We start from the raw sequence: 25,074 nt of genomic DNA on the forward strand, positions 1-25,074 counted from the left end.
TTGAATCTACATATATGTTTGGGGTAAATACCTGCAGTAGTACAATTCCTGTACTCCTGGGGAGCTCTATTTTCAACTTTTTGAAGAACCTCCATACTGTTTTCCTAGAGTGGCTGCACCAGCTTGCATTCCCACCAACAGTTTAGGAGGGTTCCCCTTCCTCCACATTCTTGGCAACATGTGTCATTTCCTGTCTTGTTAATTTTAGCCATGCTGACTGGTGTGAGGTGGTATCTCATTGTAGTTTTGATTTGTATTTCCTTGATGCCAAGTGATGCTGAGCACTTTTCATGTGTCTGTTGGCCATTTGGATGTCTTCTTTGCAGAAGTGTCTGTTCATGTCTTCTGCCCATTTCTTGATTGGATTATTTGTTCTTCAGGTATTTAGTTTGATAAGTTCTTTATAGATTTTTGAATACTAGTCCTTTATCTGTTATGTCATTTGCAAATATCTTCTCCCATTCTGTCAGTTATTTTTTGGTTTGGTTGACTGTTTTCTTTGCTGCACAAAAGCTTTTTGTCTCGATGAAGTCCCAATAGTCATTTTTGCCATTGCTTCCCTTGCCTTTGGCAATGTTTCTAAGAAGTTGCTGCAGCTGAGGTGGAAGAGGTTGCTGTCTGTGTTCTCCTCAAGGATTTTGATAGATTCCTATCTCACATTTAGGTCTTTCATCCATTTTGAGTCTGTTTTTCTGTGTGGTGTAAGGAGGTAGTCCAGTTTCATTCTTCTGCATGTGGCTGTCTCAATTTCCCCAACACCATTTGTTGAAGAGGCTGTCTTTTTTCCACTGGACATTCTTTCCTACTTTGACAAAGATTAGTTGACCATAGAGTTTAGGGTCCATTTCTGGGCTCTCTATTCTGTTCCATTGATCTATGTGTCTATTTTTGTGCTAGTACCATACTGTCTTGATGATTATAGCTTTGTAATAGAGCTTGATGTCCAGAATTGTGATGCTACCAGCTTTCGTTTTCTTTTGCCAACATTCCTCTGGCTATTCGGGGTCTTTTCTGGTTCTGTACAAATTTTAGGATTATTTGTTCCATTTATTTGAAAAAAAGTTAATGGTATTTTTATAGAGATTGCATTAAATGTATAGATTGCTCTAGGTAGTGTAGACATTTTCACAATATTTGTTCATCAAATCCATAAGCATGGAACATTTTTCCATTTCCTTGTGTCTTTCTCAATTTCTTTCATGAGTTTTCTGAGTACAGATTCTTTGCATCTTTGGTTAGATTTATTCCTAAGTATTGTATGGTTTGGGGGGCAATTGCAAATGGGATTAACTCCTTAACTTCTCTTTCTTCTGTCTTGCTGTTGGTGTATAGAAATGCAGCTGATTTCTGTGCATTTATTTTATATCCTGACACTTTACTGAATTCCTGTATGAGTTCTAGCAGTTTTGGGGTGGAGTCTTTTGGGTTTTCCACATAAAGAAATGTATCATCCAAAGAGTGAGAGTTTGACTTCTTTGCTGATTCAGATGCCATTTATTCCTTTGTTGTCTGACTGCTGAGGCTAGGACTTCTAGTACTATGTTGAATAGCAGTGGTGATTGTGGACATCCCTGCCATGTTCCTGACCTTAGGGGAAAAGCTCTCAGTTTTTCCCCATTGAGAATGACACTTGCTGTGGATGGCTTTTATGATATTGAGGTATGTACCCTCTATCCCTATAATGTGAAAAGTTTTGATCAAGAAAGGATGCTGTACTTTGTCAAATGCTTTTTCTGCATCTATTGAGAGTATCATATGGTTTTTGTTCTTTTTTTTATTATTAATGTATTGTATATTGCTGATTGATTTGCAGATGTTGAACCCACCTTGCAGCCCAGGAATAAATCCCACTTGGTTGTGGCAAATAATCCTTTTAATGTACTGTTGAATCCTACTAGCTAGTATTTTGGTGAGAATTTTTGCATCAATATTGATCAGGGATATTGGTCTATAATTCTCCTTTCTGATTGGGGTGTTTGTCTGGTTTTGAGATCAAGGTAATGCTGGCCTCATAAAATAAGTTTGGAAGTTTTCCTTCCATTTCTGTTTTTTTTGGTACAGTTTCAGAAGAATAGGTATTAATTCTTTTTTTTTTTAAGATTTCATTTATTTATTTGACAGAGAGAGATCACAAGTAGGCAGAGAGGCAGGCAGAGAGAGAGAGGAGGAAGCAGGCTCCCTGCTGAGCAGAGAGCCCAATGCGGGACTTGATCCCAGGACCCTGAGATCATGACCTGAGCCGAAGGCAGCGGCTTAACCCACTGAGCCACCCAGGCGCCCGTATTAATTCGTCTTTAAATGTTTGGTAGAATTCCCCTGGAAAGCCATCTGGCCCTGGGCTCTTCTTTGCTGGGAGACTTTTTTATTACTGTTTCAATTTCCTTACTGGTTATGAGTCTGTTCAAGTTTTCTATTTCTTCCTGGTTCAGTTTTAATAGTTTATATGTCTCTAGGAATGCATCCATTTCTTTCAGATTGTCTAATCTGTTGGCATATAGTTGTTCTTATGGCCCTGTGTCAGGCTCTCTGCTCATCAGGGAACCTGCTTCCTCCTCTTTCCCTCTGCCTGCCTCTCTGCCTACTTGTGATCTCTGTCTGTCAAATAAATAAATAAAATCTTTTAAAATAATTAAAAAAAATAAATAAAGCCTTTATATCCTTGTTGATCTTTGCTTAGATGATCTGTCCATTTCAGTGAGTGGGGTGTTAAAGTCCCATACTATTATTGTATTTTTGCCAATGTGTTTCCTTGATTTTGTTATTAATTGGTTTATATAATTGGCTGCTCCCATGTTAAGGGCCTAGATATTTAAAGCTGTTAGCTCTTCCTGTTGGGTAGACCCTTTAAGTATGATAAGTCCTTTCTCATCTCTTATTATAGTCTTTGGTTTAAAATCTAATTTGTCTGATATAAGGATTGCCACCCTATCTTTCTTTTGATGTCCATTAGCATGGTAAATGGTTTTCTACCCCCTCACCTTAACTCTGTTGGTGTCTTTGGGTCTGAAATGAGTCTTGAAGATAGCATACTGATGGGTCTTGTTTTTTAATCCATTCTGATACCCTTTGTCTTTTGATTGGGACATTTAGCCCATTTACATTTAGAGTAACTATTGAAAGATATGAATTTAGGGCTATTGTATTGCCTATAAGGTTACTATTACTTTATATTGTCTCTGTTCCTTTCTGGTCTGTCACTTCTAAGCTCTTTCTTTGCTTAGAGGACCTCTTTCAGTATTTCCTGTAGCGGTGGTTTGGTGTTTGCAAATTCTTTTAGTTTTTGTTTGTCCTGAAAACTCTTTATCTCTCCTCCTCTTTTCATTGACAGCCTAGCTGGATATAGTATTCTTGGCTACATATTTTTCTCATTTAGTGCTCTGAGTATATCATGCCGGTCCTTTCTGGCCTGCCAGCTCTCTGTGTATAGGTCTGCTTCCAATTTATTGTTTCTACTGTTGTAGTTTACAGACCTCTTGTCCCGAACTGCTTTCAGGATTTTCTCTTTGTCTCTGAGACCCATAAGTTTTAGTGTTAGGTGATGAGGTATTGACCTGTTTTTATTGATTTTGAGGGGTTCTCTATGCCTCCTGGATTTTGATGCCTGTTTCCTTCCCCAAATTAGGGTTGTTCTCTGCCGTAATTTGCTCCAGTATACCTTCTGCCCTCTGAGGGTCCTGAGACCGCACTGTCCCAGCAAGGATTCCACCCCTGCTTAGCCAGTGGAGGAAAATCCCTCAGTGGAGCAGACTTCTAACTAAAAGTTCTGATTTTGTGTTCTACTGCTCTGTCCCTTGCTGGTAGCCAGCTGATGGAGGCTCCCTTTCCCCACATTCTGTCTTCTCAAATATCACCTTGGATTCACTGCTCCACCTGTCCTACCTTCCAGAAAGTGGTTGCTTTTCTGTTCATAGAGTTGCTATTCTTTTCTTCAGTCTCCTGTGGATTTCATAGGTGTTCAAAATGGTTTAATAACCATCCAGCAGAATTCCTGGGACCAAGGATGAAATTTAGGTCTCCTATTCCTCTGCCTTCTTGCTCCTCCCCTCCGATCTTGATTTTCTTCTTTAAAGAATAATATAACATTTAACCTTACATAGTCACCTGTTTGTTAGAAAATACTATGTAGGGGGTTATATTATGGCTCAGATGTATATCTTCATTATTAGAAATCACAATTAAAATGTCCCGTGAACATTTTAAGTCAGCAGTAATATCCTTGAAATTCTTTATTTTGACTACTGTTCTGTTTTTCTGAACTACCCTTAAATTATCTGAGGTTGATTTATAAATCAAAGGACATTTGCATTTCAATTTTTAAAAATTTACTCCCCAGACCTTTTAAGTACATTTTGAAATAACTTAAAATATCACATAGTGCTGACTTCATCAATTCCACCATATCCCATCTTTAAAAAAATTGTTCTGAATACAACAAACCATAGTATATCTCATTCCAAAGCCTGTCTTGAGCAACCAAAACTTTTTCCAGCCTTATGACTTATATTTCAATGAGATGATAGGTAGTATATAATATATAAAGATATGCATACTTGTGTGTATTTTATAAAAATACATATGTATTTGTGGGTATTTTATGTATGTATATGCATATATATGTATACATATGCAATTACAACACATATCATGTATCATAAATCCACTATGAATATTTGGCAGAATGCAAGGAATATGTTTTCATTATGAATTAGGTTTCCCCAGTCCGTTCTTACTCAGCCATGTAATACCACATAGTAACTATCATCTATCAGGCTAAGATAAGAATGATATTTAGTAAACTAGAGCATAGCTGTGGGGAATTGCCTGAGGCATGACTTTCTAGTTTAAAATGAAGTGTACTTTTTAAAAGTTAATACCTTTCATCAACATATAGCTGAATGTTTGTGATTATTGGTGTTATATACCTCTAGCTTCCGGGTAAATTTGGACTGTAAACATACTATTGCTAATTAGAGGTAGAAAAAAGATAAATAAGCAAAAGTTAGACCCAGAAGTTCCTGAGACATTGGGATCCAGCGAGTTTTCACTTGAGTCTGTAAATCTGGAAGCTGATGTGAATTGTGTCTTTCTTGTTCTTAGAGGAAAAGCCGAGACAGTGGATGGATAGAATGAATTCTGTTGCTATAGAGTAAACATCAAATCAATAAAAATATTGATTAAATGCCTATTCTTTACCCAACACCCATGGGTAAAAGCTCAAATTAGATCCAGAAATCAGCTTTATCACGATCTTGAATACAGCACCACCTAGTCTTTTCTTTTTGGTACTTTTTGCTGCTTCTCTTTGTACAAAGTGTATCATTGCTTATAGGTAAATAATTATAAAATGCATTGTCATTAGATCAAGGTTGGGAGGGTTATTGTTTTTTTTTCTCAAGTTTTTCCTTAAATTCCAGTTAGTTAACATATACTATAAAATTAGTTTCAGGAGTAGAATTTAGTGATTCATTGCTTACATAAAACACCCAATAGAAGCAAAGTTTCCATTGAGGAAAAGAGGAGAAGGCTACTTATACTAACAGGTTGTCAAGGACTTAGTACTATTTCTGGAAATATGAAAAATAAGATACTTTAAAAACTAAAAAAAAAAAAAAAAAGCAGGCATTATTTTTATAGGTTATTTTTACCAAATAATTGGTTTGCTCTCCTACTTTATTGGAAGAAGGAGTTGAAGTTATTAAGAGAAAAGATTCATTGAGTTATTGTCATTTTTTAAAGATATGGAAAGTACTTTATTTTATCATGTGACAGCATATAAGAGCCATATTTACAGGCATCTAACTGCAGTGTAGATTTGAATATGGGAGAAGGCTCAGAAATTACAATACTAGTAGTTTAAGTATTGACCTTATTTGATAAAGGATAACAGTTTTGATGATTGATTTGCCAGAGTTTTAAAATATAATTTTATATAGCTCTTGTTTCCTTAAAAGAACTGTTGTTTTGAACCAAATATAACAAGGTACAGTTGATTCACATAATGAAACTGCAGTTGAAAACAACCTTAAAAATTTCCCATCTCGGTCTTTTTCTCTTCTCTGCATTACAAATATCTCATTCCATCAACATGCTGAATTCCTCAGCATCTTCCATACTATATCCAGGGGAATCCCTGGGAAATAGGGAATGTCTGTCTTCCTTCAGAAAGACACAGATAACCTGGAATTTTTCTTACCACATTCTCCAATATTCCTACAACTCACACTTTCTGCTCTTCTGAAATAATGCCTCTTTTTGGCACAGCAGGAAAAACACCACTAGGAATTATGAACCTGGCTCTGTCATGGAGAATAACACTAAATACATCATGAAACCTCCCTGAGCCCTCTGTTCTTAACTACCAAAAATAAGTCATATTTATTCAATCCTTTATTATTATTTGTCTTCATAGTAACCATTAGATTTAAATAAGGCAGAATTCTATTGTTTTATGGAGTTATTGTCATTTAACCTCAAAAAGAAAAAAAAAGTTGAACTTCCTAAAATACGTGTTAATTTTGTCTTTTTGCTTTGTAAAAGTATGGTTTACTTGCCCTTGAGTTGAGGGTTGCCAGAATCTTTTTAAGGTTAGAACATAGTGAGTAAATTGACAAGAAAAGCAATTTGTTGAAGGATTGGAGAAAATAAGGAAATATTCCTCATATTTTAACTGAAATTTATGAATTACAATAGGATTAGAATCGACAACAAGTATTTTTAATTGTGTACTGTGTGCCTATTTTCGGATTAAGATTCTGCTAATTCTTATTCCTAAATAGGGTAATGTAGAGCCTTAGATGGAAGTACATTAGAACTGGAACAAATGCCTATATCTGTATATATAATAAATTAAAGCATAATTGTTCTACTTTTGATTGTTTATAAAGTGTTGTTCCTTATTTAAGTATCTGTTCCACTTTCTGAAGATACAATAAGTGCAAGACAGATTTAATATTGTGAGAGAAAACGTATGATGAATTTAGTAGGAAAATACCTGTGTGTAATCCATGATTTAAGAAATGAACCAGTAGTTCAGAAGGTAGAAAGTAAGTTGTGCCATAGTTTTTTGGTATGCTTAATAATTAGCAGTAAGTGATTAAAATGGTGATAAAACAAAATTAGCTTACTAAAATATATTTTCTTCATGGAAAAAATTAAATATCATTCAAAATGTAAATAAAACAAATGTCTATGAATTTAATGCCTTTATTTAAAGTATTCTGTAAAAATGGTGCTTGTCTTAAACTTTATTTTCATTTCAGAGTATCTGACCGTGTTCTCACAGATGATTGCATTCCATGATCCAGAGCTGAGCAATCATCTCAATGAGATTGGATTTATCCCAGATGTAAGTACTTGGGACATTAATAGAACCTAGGTAAAAAATAAAGCAAACACTGGTAACACAAAAGAGTACTGTTTTTAAAGTTGTGTTGTCATAAGAAATCTGTGTAGCTGAACAAGTTTCTGTTACTAATTATAGCCTTCTTTTATAAAGTTTGTGTGATTACCTTCCATATTCATCCCTTTAAGTAAAGGGAAAGTATGTTATTTTATTTTTTTTGGCACTATCAAATTTTTTTGAAAAACCTTTTAGTTTGAGTGTTGTTTTAAACTGTGCTATAAGGATTTTCACATGGATTTTATGATAGGCCTGCTTTTGAAGAAGTAGGAAATTTGAACTTTAGTGAATTTTTAAGTAGCTGCTTCTGTGTTTTTCTTGATATATTAACCTCAGAAGCTTTGCCAGATTTCATCTTACTTCATTAGCTTCTTAATAGTCCATATCAACCCAAAAGTCAGAGTTGACTCTTAAAGATTAGCCATGATTAGCCTGTTACTCATCTGTGGTGTGTGATATGCAGTCAAACCTCTATTAGAAGTGTTTTGGAGTATAGTATCACAGCTTTTTATTAACCTCAAAAAAACATTTTTGAGATAGAGTTCTCCTTATTCCATCTTAACTTATCTTTGTTTTCTGATCATGCCTTTCCTCTTAAGTCTCATATTAAGGGACCAGTTTACTGATGGTAAGATTAGAGATGAAAAATGTTTATATTAACACTCAACTAATCTATTTGAAGTGTTAACAATAATACTTATAGTATAAATACTTGCAGAGTGCTTTGAAGTTTAAAAATACTTTCATAAACATTATTTCACTTGAGTCTCAAAATAAACCTGCAAGGCATATGAAGCAGATAATTTCAGCTTTTTTAATTAAGAAATACAGTGTTTGAGAAGATAACAAAACTAATTAGTCACAGAACTAAAATTTTAACTTGCATCATTTGATAACCCTCTGCCCATAGTCTAGTTCATCTTCCACTGGAGAGTAGAAACTAAAACATAGACGTACTTACTCCTAGTATATTGCTCCTTGTATTGTGCTATATATAACTGCGTGATGTGATCAGGCCTGTAGTAACTATCCTCAACATTTACAGTGTTATTTGCTTCTAGGCTTCTGGAGAAATACCTTTTATTTGAATTGAGTACATGGTTTGTTCAGTGAAGGCTCCAAAAAGTACATATACAGATTAGGAAACAAATGAAATAAGGACAAGCTCTATAATTAAATGGAGATAAAAGACCTTGTAAAAAAATTAACCAGTATACATATTATCATATTAAGTATACATTTTTTTATAACCCCACCTTTCTTGCTTCACATTATGGGAGATATAATACAAAACTACATTAACTATTATGGCAGGAGTTGAAAAAATTATAGAGGAGCTGACTGCCAAGTTGATAATGGAATAAGATATTTGAGGGAAAAAACTACTGATAGCTAAGACATAAACTAAAAGAAAAGAATTATTTTCGAAGAACTCTCTTGAAAGGACCTAATTGTTCTCAGTAGTAAACAGAATATGACATTGGGTCAGGCAATGTTGTAAATTGACAAAAAACATTTATGCAGAAAATCATATGTGGAATTACCAAGACAGCCTGATTAAAAATTTTAGACATATTCATGAATATAGATAGTATTAAGAAAGTACTCACAAAAGGAAATATATAATTTGTATTTGCTTTAGTTAATCAGAAAAATTAAACTCTGAATGAGTATGGTATAAAAGGGTGAGCAAAAAACATTATTAAAATAATAATATTATTAAAATTAAAATTATTAATTTTAAAATTAATTATTAAATTTTAATTATTAAAATTTTAATTATTAAAATTAAAAATAATAATGCAAACATATATTAAGTGCTTACTCTGTGCCAAGCACTGCTCTACCCTCTTTAAAGAAACTACTCATCTAATCCTCACAAGCTTATAAATCTAATTAAACAATTACTATTAAATATTTATACATAAAATTAATTTGAAAAAGGCTAATAGAAGAATAGAAATAAAATTTTAGCTAGCATTATTATAAAAGATAAGAGCAGGTGAGAACTCAGCTTAAAAGTATTGTAATGTGTGTTGTATGAGGGGAAAATAAAAATACTCATTATACTTGGGCATTAAGTCAGAGATCTTTTCAGATCTGGGATTTGTTTTCACTCTACTTAAAAGCTAATGATTGAGCCTATTACGGTTTCATGGGCACCAGCAGAAAACCCAGGACTCCTGGGTCAGAGACAAAGGACATTATCACTCATAGCATAGCAAGCAGCAGGAGTGTTAGCATCTTTGCTTTGGTTTTCTAACCATACATACATTTTCCAATATGATTGTGTAAAAACAGCCTTGGAAAATATAATCCAGAACAAAGAGTAGTCAGGGTCTCTACTCACAGGAAATGTAGAAGTATAGGATGCATATTGAAATTTTAATGGTAATCATTAAGAAAATAGAAAGAGAATGTAGAACTTCTAAACCAATGGGGGATGTGGGGATATGCAGTAAAGAAAAGTCAGCCAACCCTGTAAAAACATAAAAAGATCATAGAATGTGAGCTAATTAGATTGCCTAATAAAGGAAATTTTTAGGCATTAAAAAAATCCCTCTGTATGCTATTTATGAGATAAAAATTTAAGGATATTAGTCAAAAAAGGAGATAAAAAACTTAAGTCAGGCACATATTAACCAAAAGAAAACTAATGCAGTGACATAAACCAGTAAGACAAAACAAAAAACAACCCACAAAACAGACCCACCCATAAATAGATTTTGGTATGTGACAGAGATGGCTCTATAAATAAATTAAAAAGAATGGATTATTGAATAAATGGCCCTGATACAATTGGGTAACTACATGGAGGGGAGGTGGGAATCAAAGCCAAGTTCATACAGTATATAAATTAAGTTCTAGATCAACTAGAAGACCTAAATACAGAGTGTCATATTCATTATTTACAACTAGGAAGGAATTTTTATAGAAGTTACAGAAAGTACAAAACATGATACTTAAAAAAGAAAAATTTAGAATTGAGGAGTGGTACAAAGAGGCCTTCCGTTCTATTGATTATGCATTATTTTGATTTCTAAAATTTCCAAAACAGTTGTCACAAGGTGTTAATCTTTGTTTAGTCTGAGTGGAGAGTACACTGGAGTTTGTTAAATGTGTTACTATATGGAGTGAGTTAATAATTCAATAACTCAATACTTTATATATGCTATCTTTGATTTCTTGTTGCCCTCTTTATTATGACCCCCTCCTATAATTAATGGGGCATTTTGTGTAATTTCTTATAAAAATTCCTTAATACTGGTTTTATTATGAAGTAATATTGATTTATTTATGTACTGTGATTAATCTTATGAGATATTTATAAGTCATGTGGGATGAGAATGTCTAGCACATGGCAAATGCTGAACCTTGCTGGCCCCTATCCACTGACTGGCTGTAGTAATCCCCTAATTATGGTGACAACTAAAGCCTGGCATGTATGTCTACTTTTTTTAAGATTTTATTTATTTATTTGACAGACAGAAATCACAAGTAGGCAGAGAGGCAGGCAGAGAGAGAGAGGAAGGGTAGCAGGCTCCCTGATGAGCAGACAACCCGATGTGGGACTCGATCCCAGGACCCTGAGATCATGACCTGAGCCGAAGGCTGCGGCTGGCATGTATTTCTATCCAGGCGCCCGTGGCATGTATTTCTAAAAAGTGACTCAACATTATATTTCCAAACATCCTCTAGAGAATAGGTCTTTCACTACTGACAATCCTAGAGTAAACAAAGAAAAATGAAGGAAAGGAAAATATATTTTAACCTGGAGAAAATTTGCTTTGTTCAACAATTCTCTTGTCTCAGCAAATAAGCAAAATGAAAGGTATTTAACAAAGTTAAAATGTTAACAGAACATTGTTATTTTTGAAATATTTTATCTTGTTTCTTTTAGGTTTGATGTATTTTGTTGGCCTATTTCTCAAGTCTGTAGATAATGTTGAGACTATTTTTAAATTTAGTTTTGAAAACAGATTTGATATTTTTAATATGGAGATTGTTGACAGTGGATAGTGGTGGAAAGCATGTGATGAAATGGAAAATTTTTCTAACATTTTTCTTACTCTATTAATAATCACATATTTTTAGTAGATTGTATATGCAGTGTGTTTTTGTTTTTGTCTTTATTTTTTCCTTGAATTACTATCTTCAGTGTTCTACCTTTAAAATAATTACTGAAGTGACTTTCTGCACCTCTAACAATACAGGCTAGGTTCATCAAGGGCAGGGGTGGGCACTTTAGTAATAAGATCATGAACAGAGTTTCCTACTCAGTAACTAATCCTATCAAAGTAAGCCTTCATTAATCTTCCATCATTGAAATGCAGGCTCTAGTTGCAGGGAAAGATTGTGATTTCTGGCTCCTTTCCATTTGCTGTGGGTCACAGAACTCTGAATATTGAGCACTGTCGTAGCTTGAATAGTTAGGAATACTGTGCACTGATGTGATGCTTAGATTATATATGTCACGGTAGTTATGTGATTTCCATATAAATAGGGTGAGTAATATGTATTTGGCAAAATTGGGGCCAGGGTGATTTTTATCATTTTTGTCTTGGTGTATATTTCTGCTTCTGAAAATATATGTGGACTTTGAAATGAGAACATGAAAGTGTTTCTTCATTCTTAAGGAAACTACTTTCTAAAATGCTATGAATAGCATTCAGCTTGCAAATTATGAAAAGTTGTCAGGTGGCCATTAATGTTAAGGGCTGTATCTCAGTACTACATGTGCCTTTTGAACCTACTGTCACTGCTAAAGATAAAGCTAACAAATTCAGTTATAAGCAAGTATACTGGCAAAACCATGGTCATTTAACTGCAGTCTTAATGGATGCTATCCTACTACTGATTTTCTCCTTCCTTTTCAAAATGTATATTCAGCTGAGTTTGTACTAACAGAAAGCGTGAAAGGATTGTTCAAAGATATTTATATATTTATTTGTTTATTTCATTTGTTTGTTCTTTCATTTATTCCTGGTCTTCATGTTGTTATTGCTACAGAAAGAAATTTTATATTTTAATCTAAAGAAGAGACTACTGGTAATGAGCTTTTTAGATTTTACCAAGATATGGTTATAGGATAAATTAGGATAGTGTACTTTATTTAGGATCTCCCAGTACAGGCATCCCCACTGACCTGTTCTAGTCCATCTAGACAAAACGTACTAGTCCAGCCAGACAAAATCTGGCTACTGCTATGAAGTCCCCAGTATTAGTCCTAATCCCATTCTACTGACTTTGGATTCGTTAAGGCCCCTGAATACAAATGGCTTATTGAGCCACTTTTCTCCCAAGAGAGTTTAATTACCTTTCAGAAATGGCTCTCATCTTAGAAATGAAAGACTTATTAATTTCACAGGAAATGTTAAAGTAATATTTTGGTAACTTCTTGCTAAGAACACATATACACAAGTTAAATACCCAGCAAGTTTCTCTTAGTAAATCCTCACTTGAATCTCCCTCAGTCTGTTGCCAATCTAATGTATCTTTCTACTGGTTGAGAGACAAGTGAAAGAAGTATGGCATAGTGCGGTGGTTTTCAATGAAACTTTTTGATCTTGAGACCTCTTAGGGATCAAGGATACCAAAGAGTTTTGTTTGTGTGGGTTATATCTACCAATATTTACTAAGACATTTAAAACCACAATAATGTATTTTTCTGAAAAATAATTGCTTTCAAAAATAAATAAATAAATAAATAAATAATGGAGAAGTGGTGTTATTTTATATTTTTGCAGTCTCTGTTTAATAGAAGAAAGCTAGATTCTCATATCTGCTTCTGAATTCAATCTGTTGTGAATCATTATTTTGGTTGAAGTATATGAAGAAAATTAGGACTTATACAGACATGTAATTGGCAAAGGACTTTTTCAGACAGTGGTAGTTTCTTAAAGCCTAGTTGCAAGGTAAAATCTAAAACCATACCAATGAACTTTTCATACTCTGTTTCATTCAAATTGATCAGTGTATCTTGCACTTTGGCTTTTACCCACACATAATTTTGTAATGTCATGTGTTGGTCATTTAAAATATTGGTTCACTGCATTATGCAGATCTAACTATGAAACATTTCATTATACAATATTTTTTAAAAATCACATTCCTTAATATGACCATTGATCTCATCCAAAAAATCATTAAGTATTGGAAAGCTGCCAAGCTCACAGTAGCAGAAACAGGTTTTCTAAAATTTTAATATTCACCTCACTGCTAGAATTTTTTCTTGAAGTGACAGGCTCACTTCATTCATTTTTGAGGAATAGTTGCCTAATAAGAAAGCCTGGAAAAAATAACTGTTTATATGTCATGCTTGCAAGGAAAAAAAATGTATTCTTGGGGGGATAAAAAAGCACCTGCCTTAACTCACATCTCAAATGATTGCCCAAGTGCTTTTTCTGAAAACAATCTTTATAATTCAACATAATATGTGTTTTAGGCACACTTCCCATTTTGTCTCATGAATCATTTAAAAAGGTACTTAATAAAATCACTAATTTTAATATTTTCACAAGAATCTGTTACACATTAGTGCCATGACCTTGATTTTTAATAAGGTACCATCAGTTTTATCCACCAGTGGCTTTGCAAAGAATAAGAAATACCTTAGTATTATCATGAAAACAGCTTTGAGTATGTGTCCCCTAAAGGGTCTTCAAGATCCCCAGAAGTCTGTGACCACAACTTGAGAAAACTGGTATAGAGAGAAAGCATTCTGACACTGGCATCAAATGGGCGAGGGTTCTAATCCTGACTCTTCAAATTACTAGCCGAATACTTGTTAGTTTTTTATTCTTAGTCCTATTACTATTAATGTTGATTATAATAACTCTTACCTCAAAGGATCATTGTGATGATTAAATGAGATAATACATATAAACTGTTCTTGTTCTACTTATTGTTAAAGTCTGATCACATGCTAATTCTTTGGTTATATTAATATGATTTACATTTAGAAAAGCATGTTATTACAAATTGTACTGTATATATTATTTCGCTACATCAGTTAAAGAATAAACACTTTGCCAAAGGCAGCATGGTATTAATAACAATAAAGACTTTCTTGCTCGCCTTACTTGGAGAGATTGCCACTCATCACTTTGAATTTTAACCGTTTTTATTCGCTTGATTTTTTTTTATTTGCTTGAGTTTTAAGGTGTTTTTCTATCTCCCAGAAAGTGCTGCATAACAGGTCTTATAGTCTTTTACTTAAGGTAAATTAATTTTGTTTGAAAATTTTAAAAAGTTTTTTAGTACTGTGATAATTGGAAAGGCACTCTGGAATTGAAAAGTATCTAATCCTTCCCTAAAATAATACTGTGGATCTCAGAACCGTTAAATTGTCCAACTGATTTTATTACTAATTTCTACTTTGTAGTTTTTCAATTCAATATTGTAAGTCAAGTAAAAATAGAGAAAGAAACGATTATACGGTTACTTATTTTTTAATTTGATTTTCTTTTTTTTAGAATTAGGGAAATAATTACTTGCAAAAGATGTAATATAACCTTTTGTGTACAAGAGAAAGAAAATCATTTACCTTCTGAGTCCAATGGACCTTTTTAATTGTTTTTATATGTTTAAGTCATTTTGTAGTAATTTGTAGAAGTAGAATGAAGACATAGCAGAAAATTATTAAAATTTCAGTAAGAATATGAACATAGCAACTCAAAATTTTAGTCTATATATTCCTTATTTTGAAAGTGTATATTTGTGAAGTGTGCTATGTGGTTTGAACTTACTGCTTATGCATGAATCTAGAAGATAACCTATCTTGTAAAGAGTGGTTCTAGATTTCAAATACAGCTCCAATTGATTGTAGCTAATTCCTGGTTCTTCTTGTACCTGCATGTTTAAAGCACTGTTATCTAAACAAAACATTAATAAACCTTATAACTTTATTGGAGAACAGCTCTCCTTTTTGTTCAATAATTGCAATGTAGTTTCATTTTAGATGAATAAATACAAATTAGATAAATAAATATAATTTTTTTCTTTCTAATTATCTGTTTCCTTCCAGTTGTTTTGTAAATACACCTACCTTTAGCATTTATCCACTTAAGTTGCACGAAACTTTGGTGTAGAAATATTTTAAAAATTAAAGCTTTCTCTTTGAGGAACTGTTTACTCCATTTAAATGAAAGATTAAAATTAAACAACTTTGTTAATTATGTAATAATATATAATTTAAAATGGTATAAATTTTAAATGATGTAAAAATAGTATATAAGAGTATACAGAATATAATGGGGCACCTGAGTGGTTCAGTGGGTTAGGCCTCTGCCTTCAGCTCAGGCCATGGTATCAGGGTCCTGGGATGGAGTCCCGCATTGGGCTCTCTGCTCAGCAGGGAGCTCGTGTCCCTCTCTCTCTGCCTGAGTCTCTGCCCACTTGTTATCTCTCTCATTCAAATAAATAAATAAAATCTTTAAAAAAAAAAGAGTATATGAGAGTATATAATTAAGAGTGTACACAATTAAGAGTATTATATATATTATAATTAATATATGATTAATATGTATATTAAGAGTATATGTATAAGAGTATATAAACTTATTATACATAATAAATTATGTAGGAAAAAAGCCCTGTAACCCAACTTATTTTTATCTTCTCTACTCTCCTTGTGTAGTAAAGAACAATAGACTGGCAGTTAGAAGTCCTGGAGTCTGGGGCACCTGGGTGGCTCAGTGGGTTAAAGCCTCTCCCTTCGGCTCAGGTCATGATCCCACGGTCCTGGGGTCGAACCCCACATCGGGCTCCCTGCTCAGCCGGGAGCAGTGCTTCCCCCTTTCACTGTCTGCCTGCCTACTTGTGATCTCTGTCTGTCAAATAAATAAATAAAATCTTTAAAAAAAAAAAAAAGAAGAAGAAGAAGAAGAAGTTCTGGAGTCTAGTGCCTGCTTTAAAAGTTATATACCTGTGATTTTGGCATAGTGACTCACTTGAACCTCAGGTGACTGATTAGTAAATTAGAAAAAATAAATGATGTCCATCTTGACTAGCCACAGGACTCTTGTGAGCCTTAAATAAGTTGAAATTTATGAAAATGCTTTATAAAAAAATGGTGATGATGCAGTGTGAGCGCGTGTTAAATAGGGAAAGAAGATTTGGATTCTCAGGAAGTTTTAAGTCTCAAACCAAACAAATTATCATAATAGTTAAAAATAAATAAGTAAACTTGCATTATCATTGAGGGAATCCACCATTAATAATCTGTCAAAGAATGTCAGATGATTTGGATATAGGTAAAATTTTCTGATTGTCAGAGAACAGGGAATACATATCCTAGAAATTTAAGTTAAGTTTGATTTCAAACCCTAGCAAGGAGTCTAGATGGTATTGATTCAATAGCACCATGTTCCATACTACTTTATTTCGTCTATCTTTTCATATATATGAACCAAGTGTTTACATTTCTTTGAATCTGCCACAGTACATAGCACAGTTGTTTTCCTATATAAGAAGGCAGTAAAACTGATTGCTTTATTTTAGAACAGTCTTTTTCTTAAAGATTACTGGTTTACAAAAATATCAGAATGTATTTTTTTTTCTGTTTAAAATATCCTAAAGAGTTGCTCTGTGAATCACTCTGTTATCTTAATAGATTTATAATTTTCATCTCTGGATTATTATTCCAAAAAGGCAGTTATGGATGTGAAGGTGGGTTTTGTTCTTAGAAGGTGTAAGGTATTTCTCCACAATTCAAAAAATAAAAGATGGGGAGTACCGCTAAAGAAGGAAAGCTGTTTAGTACTGCTTTTGCTCTTACTATATATTTTTTTGTTGTTCATGTGAAATCCTTTCCCATTCCACTGAATTTCCTGTTCTACTGAATTTACCCTGATTTAGCATAAAGCATCATTGTTTCATCATTGAAGGAGATAATGGTCTTTTGAAAATGAGTGGCACAATAGAACAGTTAAGTCTTACAGAGCATGTTCTTGATTTTCAAATGTTTTCTTTTGTAGCAATCTTTGTTATGTAATATGTAGCTAAAAGGATGATAGTAAGTCAGACATAGACAAAATAAAGGATGGAGAATTTGTAAAGTAAAAGAAACAGAACTAATGTAAGGAAATTTGACATTTTTTTTTTACTCAAAGTAGGTGTCATAGGACTGAGGAATGTTGATTCTGCAAGCCAGCAGGAGGATAAATACTGTAGCCTTTTTCGGTTATGCTTCACCTTTATTGAGTCTATCCCAACCTGTAAAACATGTACAATTCCCGGTACTTAGGGTTCCCTTCTCCTTACCTTCCACTCCAGCACTCCTTATTCCAGAGTGTGTGAATCTTTTGTTAGATGGCTTCATGAGACCTCAGCCCTTTGGGTTCTTAAAATACATTTTTTATTACAAAAGTTTCTGGACTGTTATTAAGAATGATCATTGTAATTCCTATACTGATGTCTGATACATCCTCTGCCAGGTGTATTAGGTCCATTAACTAATCTTCACAACTATCATAAAGCTTTAAAGAGATCACTGAGTCTAAAGTATCAAGAAAATATGTGAGAGTCTCTATCCCTGCCAAACAACACCACCACCAAAAACCTGTTAGTTTTTAAGCATTCTTTCGTGAGTGGGTAGATATTTCCCAAATGCAGAGAGTCATTATGAGGCATGACTAATGGTCAAAGTGTATTTTACAGAGGTAACTTAAATGTAAACATACTTCTGACTTGAGGCAAACAGAAAATACCCAATATGCTCATTAGAAGGTTAATTAAGAAAGTCAACTAAAAGGATTGATTCCCTTTTAGGGTTGCCTGGGTAGCTCAGTGGGTTAAAGCCTCTGCCTTCAGCTCAGGTCATGATCCCAGGGTCCTGGGATCGAGCCCCGCATCAGGCTCTCTGCTCAGCAGGGAGCCTGCTTCCTCCTCTCTCTCTGCCTGCCTCTCTGCCTACTTGTGATCTCTGTCTGTCAAATAAATAAAATCTTTTTTAAAAAAAATTTTAAAAAGGATTCCCTTTTATAATAACAATTATATTACATACAAATATAATGAAAATAACAATTTCATTGTTATTATTATTAATAGGGAGGAGAGACAATATGCAATATGTAAATAAATATACTTTTAACAAAAAGATTCATCCAGAGTTTATAAGAAATATTTCCTTTTTTTAGTCTTTTACATTTGTGTACATTTACTATTATTTAGACCATAATTTTCTACTTTTTAAAATCAAGGCAGTGAGCTTCTGACCTTTGTTTTTCCTATTGATATTTGTAATTTTGATATTACCAAATCATTTGGAAAGATGTCCTGAAATGCTAAGTATCACTATTCTTTCTTGATGTAGCTAGGGGGCAGTATTTACTCAGCTGACTCTTAGTCGACTACCACTAGGCCAGAGCAAAATAATTTAATGATCTGGAGGAAATAGCTAGAGCATGTATTTTTTTTTTTTTCCCATTGGGTTTCAGTTTCCATCTTTAAATCAGGAAAAGCAAATAATATCTCTAACCTAATAAAACTAATTTTATGTATTTTTAGTATTTGAAATGAAATATTTCATTATTTAATTGTTTTTTAAAATAAAATCTGGATTAGCCTCGTATTAAAATTATGTTATACTGCTGCCTTTCTCATGTATTAGACTGTATTATGAAGATGTACCAATACCCTAAGAAATTACTTAAGATCAAGATGTTAGTTAAAATTTTAGAAGGAAGAAATAAAGAAAGAATAAATAACAGGTACTACCATTTCACAGAATATATTACTTATTTATTTACCTGGATTTAGTTGGTAAGAGGTGACTGGTGCTGGTGAGCACTTAGGAGTTGTTATATATTAAAGAAATATTTTCAACTTGAATTTTTACTTTTCAAATATTATTAGAATATGCTTCATTTTACTCGTTTCTAATAACTCTTTATAATTGTTGTCAAAATAAGTATATAATTCAGAATTTTAAGTTTAGTGTTGTTTAAATACTTTCCACTATTTAATATGAAGGAGATATATATATATATATATATATATATATTACCCAAAGAAGATTTGCTAATTCTCTTATTATTTCATATTTATTGAAAACTTCTCAAGAAAGTATATAATCTCATATTTGGATCTTTTAATCTACCCCTTTCAGTTATCCTCATTATATATTTTATTCTTTCTTTCAACAAATATTTCAGTGCCATTTTCCTAGGCTGTAGGCATGTCAATGGAAAAAAAAAAAAAACAGACAAAATCTCTGTCCTCATTAAATTCATATTCCAGTGGGGGATAGACAATAAAAAAGATAAATATACTATCTGATATGTTGGGTAGTGGTAAGTACTATAGAGGAAAAAAAAAAACTAAAGCAGGGATATGAATGTGAAGTGCTCAGATGAAGAAGAAAGTGAATTTTGAAATAACAGAGACAAGGGAATTGGGGGGAGGGGTTAAATAAGGGCTGGGTGTTAAGGAGCGCACTTGTGATGAACACCCAGTGATGTATGGACGTGCTGAATCGCTGTATTGTACACCAGAAACTAATATAAAACTGTAAACTGGAATTTAAAACTCGAGGAAGAGAGAGAGGAGAAAAAGGAGGTGGGGACAGAAGGAAGGAAGGGAGGGAGGAACGAAGAAGAGAAAAGGAGAAGGGAAGGGATGGGAAGGGAAGAGAGAAAGAAAGGAGAAAGGAAGGAAGTCAGGGAAAGCCTCATGAGAAAAGTGACTTTTACATAAATGCCTTAAGGAACTGAGTGAAAGAGCAATCGAAGCAGAAGCAACAGCAAGTGCTAAAGCCCTGAGGTATAAAGCATGTCTGGGATGTCGGAGAAGCAGCCAGGAGACCAATGTGATGGGAGCTTGATGAATAAGAAGATGAGAGTCAAAGAGGACCAGGTTTTACATCAAACAAGATTGCATAGTTAAGACTTTTCCTTTTACTGTGGTGGAAAGCCACTGGATACTGTTGACCAGAGGAATGCCATGTTCTGATTTAGACGTTTTAACAAGATCATTCTGGCTGTTATGATAAAAAGAAACCCAAGGAGGAACAAAGATGGAATTGTAAAGGTTAGTCATGTGCTATTGTAATAATCTAGGCAAGAGTAGCTTGAATCAGGAAATCCATGGTAGGGGTGGTAAGCAGTTTTTACATTCTGGATAAATTTTGAAGGTAGAGCCAGCAGGATTGCTCATGATAGATGTACAGTGTAGGAGAAAGAGAAGTCAAGAATGATTCCAGAATTTTTTACCTGAGCAATTAGAACAGAGTTGCTCTTCACTGAGATTTAGACTATGCTTGGAGGCACAGATTTTTGAAGTAGTCTCAGGAGTTCAGTTTGGTACATGTTATATGCATATCTGTTAGACACACAAATGGAAATGTCAAGCTGGCATTTAGACATGTGGGTTTTGAATTCAGGGTAGAGGTCTGGGATGGAGCTATAAAAATGGGAGAGTCCTCACATTACATAATCACTTGGAGATAAATAGAGGAAAAGTCCAAGGACTGAAAATAGGGCATGCTAATATTTAAGTGATAGGGATGAGGAAGATCCAGCAAAGGAGATAGAGCAACAGTCAAAGAGGTTAAGAAGAAAAGGAGATGAATGTGGTATCTTGGAAGTCAAATGGGAGAGGCAGGTTGAGAAAGGAAGAGTAGTTAACTGGCAGACCCTGATGATTGGTAAAAAGGAATGGAGAATGAGAATTGGCTATAAACTTAGCAATGTGGAAATCTTTTATGACAAAGATAAGAACAGTTTACATTCTGGTAGTGAGGTGGAGATGAGAACCTAAATGAAATGAATTGAGAGAATATGTAATGAACATCTACTGCCCTTAATGAACAGTACACTCCTTACAGGCTGGGGCTATGTTTTATTCACTGCTATTTCCTGTCTGTCAGGCAGAGAGTGAGTTCTCCCTTACTCTGTCTTCTATCAGCTGTGACTCTGTTGTGTTTTCTAATTGGTTTCTTTAGGATTGATACAGAGGTCCTCAAACAGACAGTTTTGCCTCCCAGAGGATTTTTGGCAATGTCTGAAGACATTTTTTTTTAATTTTTTATTTTTTATAAACATATATTTTTATCCCCAGGGGGACATTTTTGATGAAACTGGGCGAATACTACTGATGTCTAGTGGGTGGAGGCTGGATTGCCGCAATAATCTGAAAATGCAAAGGACATTCCCAACCAAAAGTTATCTAACCTAAAATGTGAATAGTGGTGAAGTTAAGAAATTCTGGTTTATATTATAATTCTTTAACTTTCCACAGTTTGCTTTCAAGTAATATTATATCATTTCAGAGATAGTATGTACTTCCATTTTTCCCTCCCAGTGTTTATGTTATAGTTGTCCTAAATTTTATTTCTACATATGTTATAAACCCCACAATAAATTACCATTTTTGCTTTAAAGAGTTAACTATTTTAAAGATTTTTTTTTAAATAAAGTCTTACATTCAGCCATAGACATATTTACAATTCCTATGTCTGTTCATTTTGTGTAGATCTAGATTTCCCTCTGGTATCATTTCCCTTCTGCCTGGAAGACTTCTTTGGCATTTCTGGCAGTAATGAACTTTTTCAGTTTGTGTGTCTGTGGAAGAGTCCTTATTTTACCTTTTGTCTTTGAAAGATATTTCTGCTGAGCATACAATTCTACATAGACAGATTTTTTTAATGCTTTAAAATGTTTATACTTTAAAAATGTTACTACACTGTCATTTGTTGGGCACTGACAAGAAAATATTTTTTGAGAAGAACCTTCTCATTGATACTCTTACATAATGTGCGTGTGTGTTTGTGTGTGTTTTCTCTAGCTATGGTGTAAGATTTTTCTCTTTACCACTGATTTTGAGAAATTTGAATATGATGTGCCTTGATGTGATTTTCTTCATGGTTCTTTTTGGGGAGATCTTGAGATTATTGGATCTATTAGTTAATAGTTTTCATCAAATTTGAAAAATGTTCAGCTATTGTTTCTTGAAAAAATTTTTCTGTTCCCTCGTCTTTTCTCTCTATCTTTTCATATCTCTAATTACATGTGTATTTAGCTGAGTAAAGTGGCTCACTGATGCTTAGGGCTTTTTTTTTCTTTTTCTTTTTCTTTTTTTTTGGGGAGGGGTCCTATTTTTCCTGACTTGGTTTCATTATGGTTACTTCCTATTTTGAGGTTTTTGAGTTGACTAATTTTTCCATCTGCAGTGTCTGATCTGCTCTTAATCCCATCCAGTATGTATATTTTTATCTCAAACATTGTACTTTTCATCTCTGGAAGTTTGCTTTTTTTTTTTTTTATCTGCCATGTCTCTACTTAACACAAACATCCTTAACTTTTTGAACATACGAAATACCGTTATAAAAAGTATCTTAATATCATTGCCTGGTATTACGAACATTTATATCAGTTCTGTGTGTGTTTTGTTTTTTTGTTTGTTTTTTTTAATAATTTTTTATTTTTTATAAACATATATTTTTATCCCCAGGGGTACAGGTCTGTGAATCGCCAGATTTACACACTTCACAGCACTCACCAAAGCACATACCCTCCCCAATGTACATAACCCCACCCCTCTTCTCCCAACCCCCCTCCCCCCAGCAACCCTCAGTTTGTTTTGTGAGATTAAGAGTCACTTATGGTTTGTCTCCCTCCCAATCCCATCTTGTTTTGATTGAATTATTCTTCTCCTCATTATGGATCACTTTTTTCTGCTACTTTTTACTATCAGTATTTATTTTTTATTAGGTTCCAGTCATTGTGAATTTTACTTTGTTGAATATTGGGTATTTATATGTTCTTATAAATATTCTTGAGCTTTATTTTGGGATGTAGCTAACTAACATTTAAACAATTTGATCCTTTCAAAGCTTGCTTTTACAGTTTATTAAATAAGACCACAACAGCATAATTTGGGAGCATAATTTTGGTAATATTATTAAGGCAATATTCTCTTGTGAGTACTCTACCAAATTACTTGTTTATTACAGGTTTTTTGTTTGTTTAGTACTTTGTTTCTTTATTCTGACTGGTGGTAAGATGAACTTTTCCTGGCTTTGTGTGAGCCTGGCAAGTTTTCCCTCTGATCTTTTGAAGTGATTCCTTCCCTACTTTGTGTAGATTCCTCATACAATGATACCCTCTTCCCTATGTGGAAAAACAGATTATTAGTGTGTTGCTGAAGTAGTTCACTTAAGATTCCTAATGGCAAATAATTGGTTTTGATCAGGGGGGTAGAGGTATTATAATTTAATTTATCATGTCCTTTAAAGAAAGAAAAGATAAACAATAATGATGAAGCTAATATTTAAGTTTGTTGTATTTTGTTTTCTACAATCCATACTCTTTACAGTGAAGTCACTTACCTTAGTACTCTTCAGTTTTTCCTTTTATAATGTCACTTGAAAGAACTCTCTCTGTGTCAATGTATATAAATTATCTTGTGGAGAGCAATGTTTTTTTTTTCCCAATTTATTTATTTTCAGAAAAACATTATTCATTATTTTTTCACCACACCCAGTGCTCCATGCAAGCCGTGCCCTCTATAATACCCACCACCTGGTACCCCCAACCTCCCACCCCCCCGCCACTTCAAACCCCTCAGACTGTTTTTCAGATCCATAGTCTCTCATGGTTTCAGAGTCCATAGTCTCTCATAGTCTCTCATAGTCTCTCATGGTCCCTTCCAATTTACCCAAATTCCCTACTCCTCTCTAACGCCCCTTGTCCTCCATGCTATTTGTTATGCTCCACAAATAAGTGAAACCATATGATAATTGACTCTCTCTGCTTGACTTATTTCATTCAGCATAATCTCTTCCAGTCCCGTCCATATTGCTACAAAAGTTGGGTATTCATCCTTTCTGATAGAGGCATAATACTCCATAGTGTATATGGACCACATCTTCCTTATCCATTCATCCGTTGAAGGGCATCTTGGTTCTTTCCAGAGTTTGGCGACTGTGGCCATTGCTGCTATAAACATTGGGGTACAGATGGCCCTTCTTTTCACGACATCTGTGTCTTTGGGGTAAAATACCCAGGAGTGCAATTGCAGGGTCATAGGGAAGCTCTATTTTTAATTTCTTGAGGAATCTCCACACTGTTCTCCAAAGAGGCTGCACCAACTTGCATTCCCACCAACAGTGTAAGAGGGTTCCCCTTTCTCCACATCCTCTCCAACACATGTTGTTTCCTGTTTTGTTAATTTTGGCCATTCTAACTGGTGTAAGGTGATATCTCAATGTGGTTTTAATTTGAATCTCCCTGAGGGCTAATGATGATGAGCATTTTTTCATGTGTCTGATAGCTATTTGTATTTCTTGATTGGAGAAGTGTCTGTTCATATCTTCTGCCCATTTTTTGATGTGTTTGTCTGTTTCGTGTGGGTTGAGTTTGAGGAGTTCATTATAGATCCTGGATATCAACCTTTTGTCTGTACTGTCATTTGCAAATATCTTCTCCCATTCCGTGGGTTGCCTCTTTGTTTTTTTGACTGTTTTCTTTGCTGTGCAGAAGCTTTTGATTTTGATGAAGTCCCAGAAGTTTATTTTCGCTTTTGTTTCCTTTGCCTTTGTAGACGTATCTTGAAAGAAGTTGCTGTGGCTGATATCAAAGAGATTACTGCCTATGTTCTCCTCTAAGATTCTGATGGATTCCTGTCTCACGTTGAGGTCTTTTATCCATTTTGAGTTGATCTTTGTGTACGGTGTA

The 25,074-nt window shown here is 34.0% G+C and overlaps 1 protein-coding gene across 3 annotated transcripts in view; it reads left to right on the forward strand.

The window, feature by feature from the left end:
* Positions 1–25,074, forward strand: part of TBCK (TBC1 domain containing kinase) — a 234,693-nt gene that overhangs the window by 102,650 nt on the left and 106,969 nt on the right. For all 3 annotated transcript variants that reach the window (XM_044224345.1, XM_044224343.1, XM_044224344.1), the window contains exon 20: positions 7,260–7,345. In XM_044224345.1, coding sequence (XP_044080280.1) covers positions 7,260–7,345 — 86 coding nt within the window. The remainder of the gene's footprint in view (positions 1–7,259; positions 7,346–25,074) is intronic.

Source organism: Neovison vison, chromosome 11, assembly GCF_020171115.1.
Source record: "Neovison vison isolate M4711 chromosome 11, ASM_NN_V1, whole genome shotgun sequence".
Taxonomy (NCBI): Eukaryota; Metazoa; Chordata; class Mammalia; order Carnivora; family Mustelidae; genus Neogale; species Neogale vison.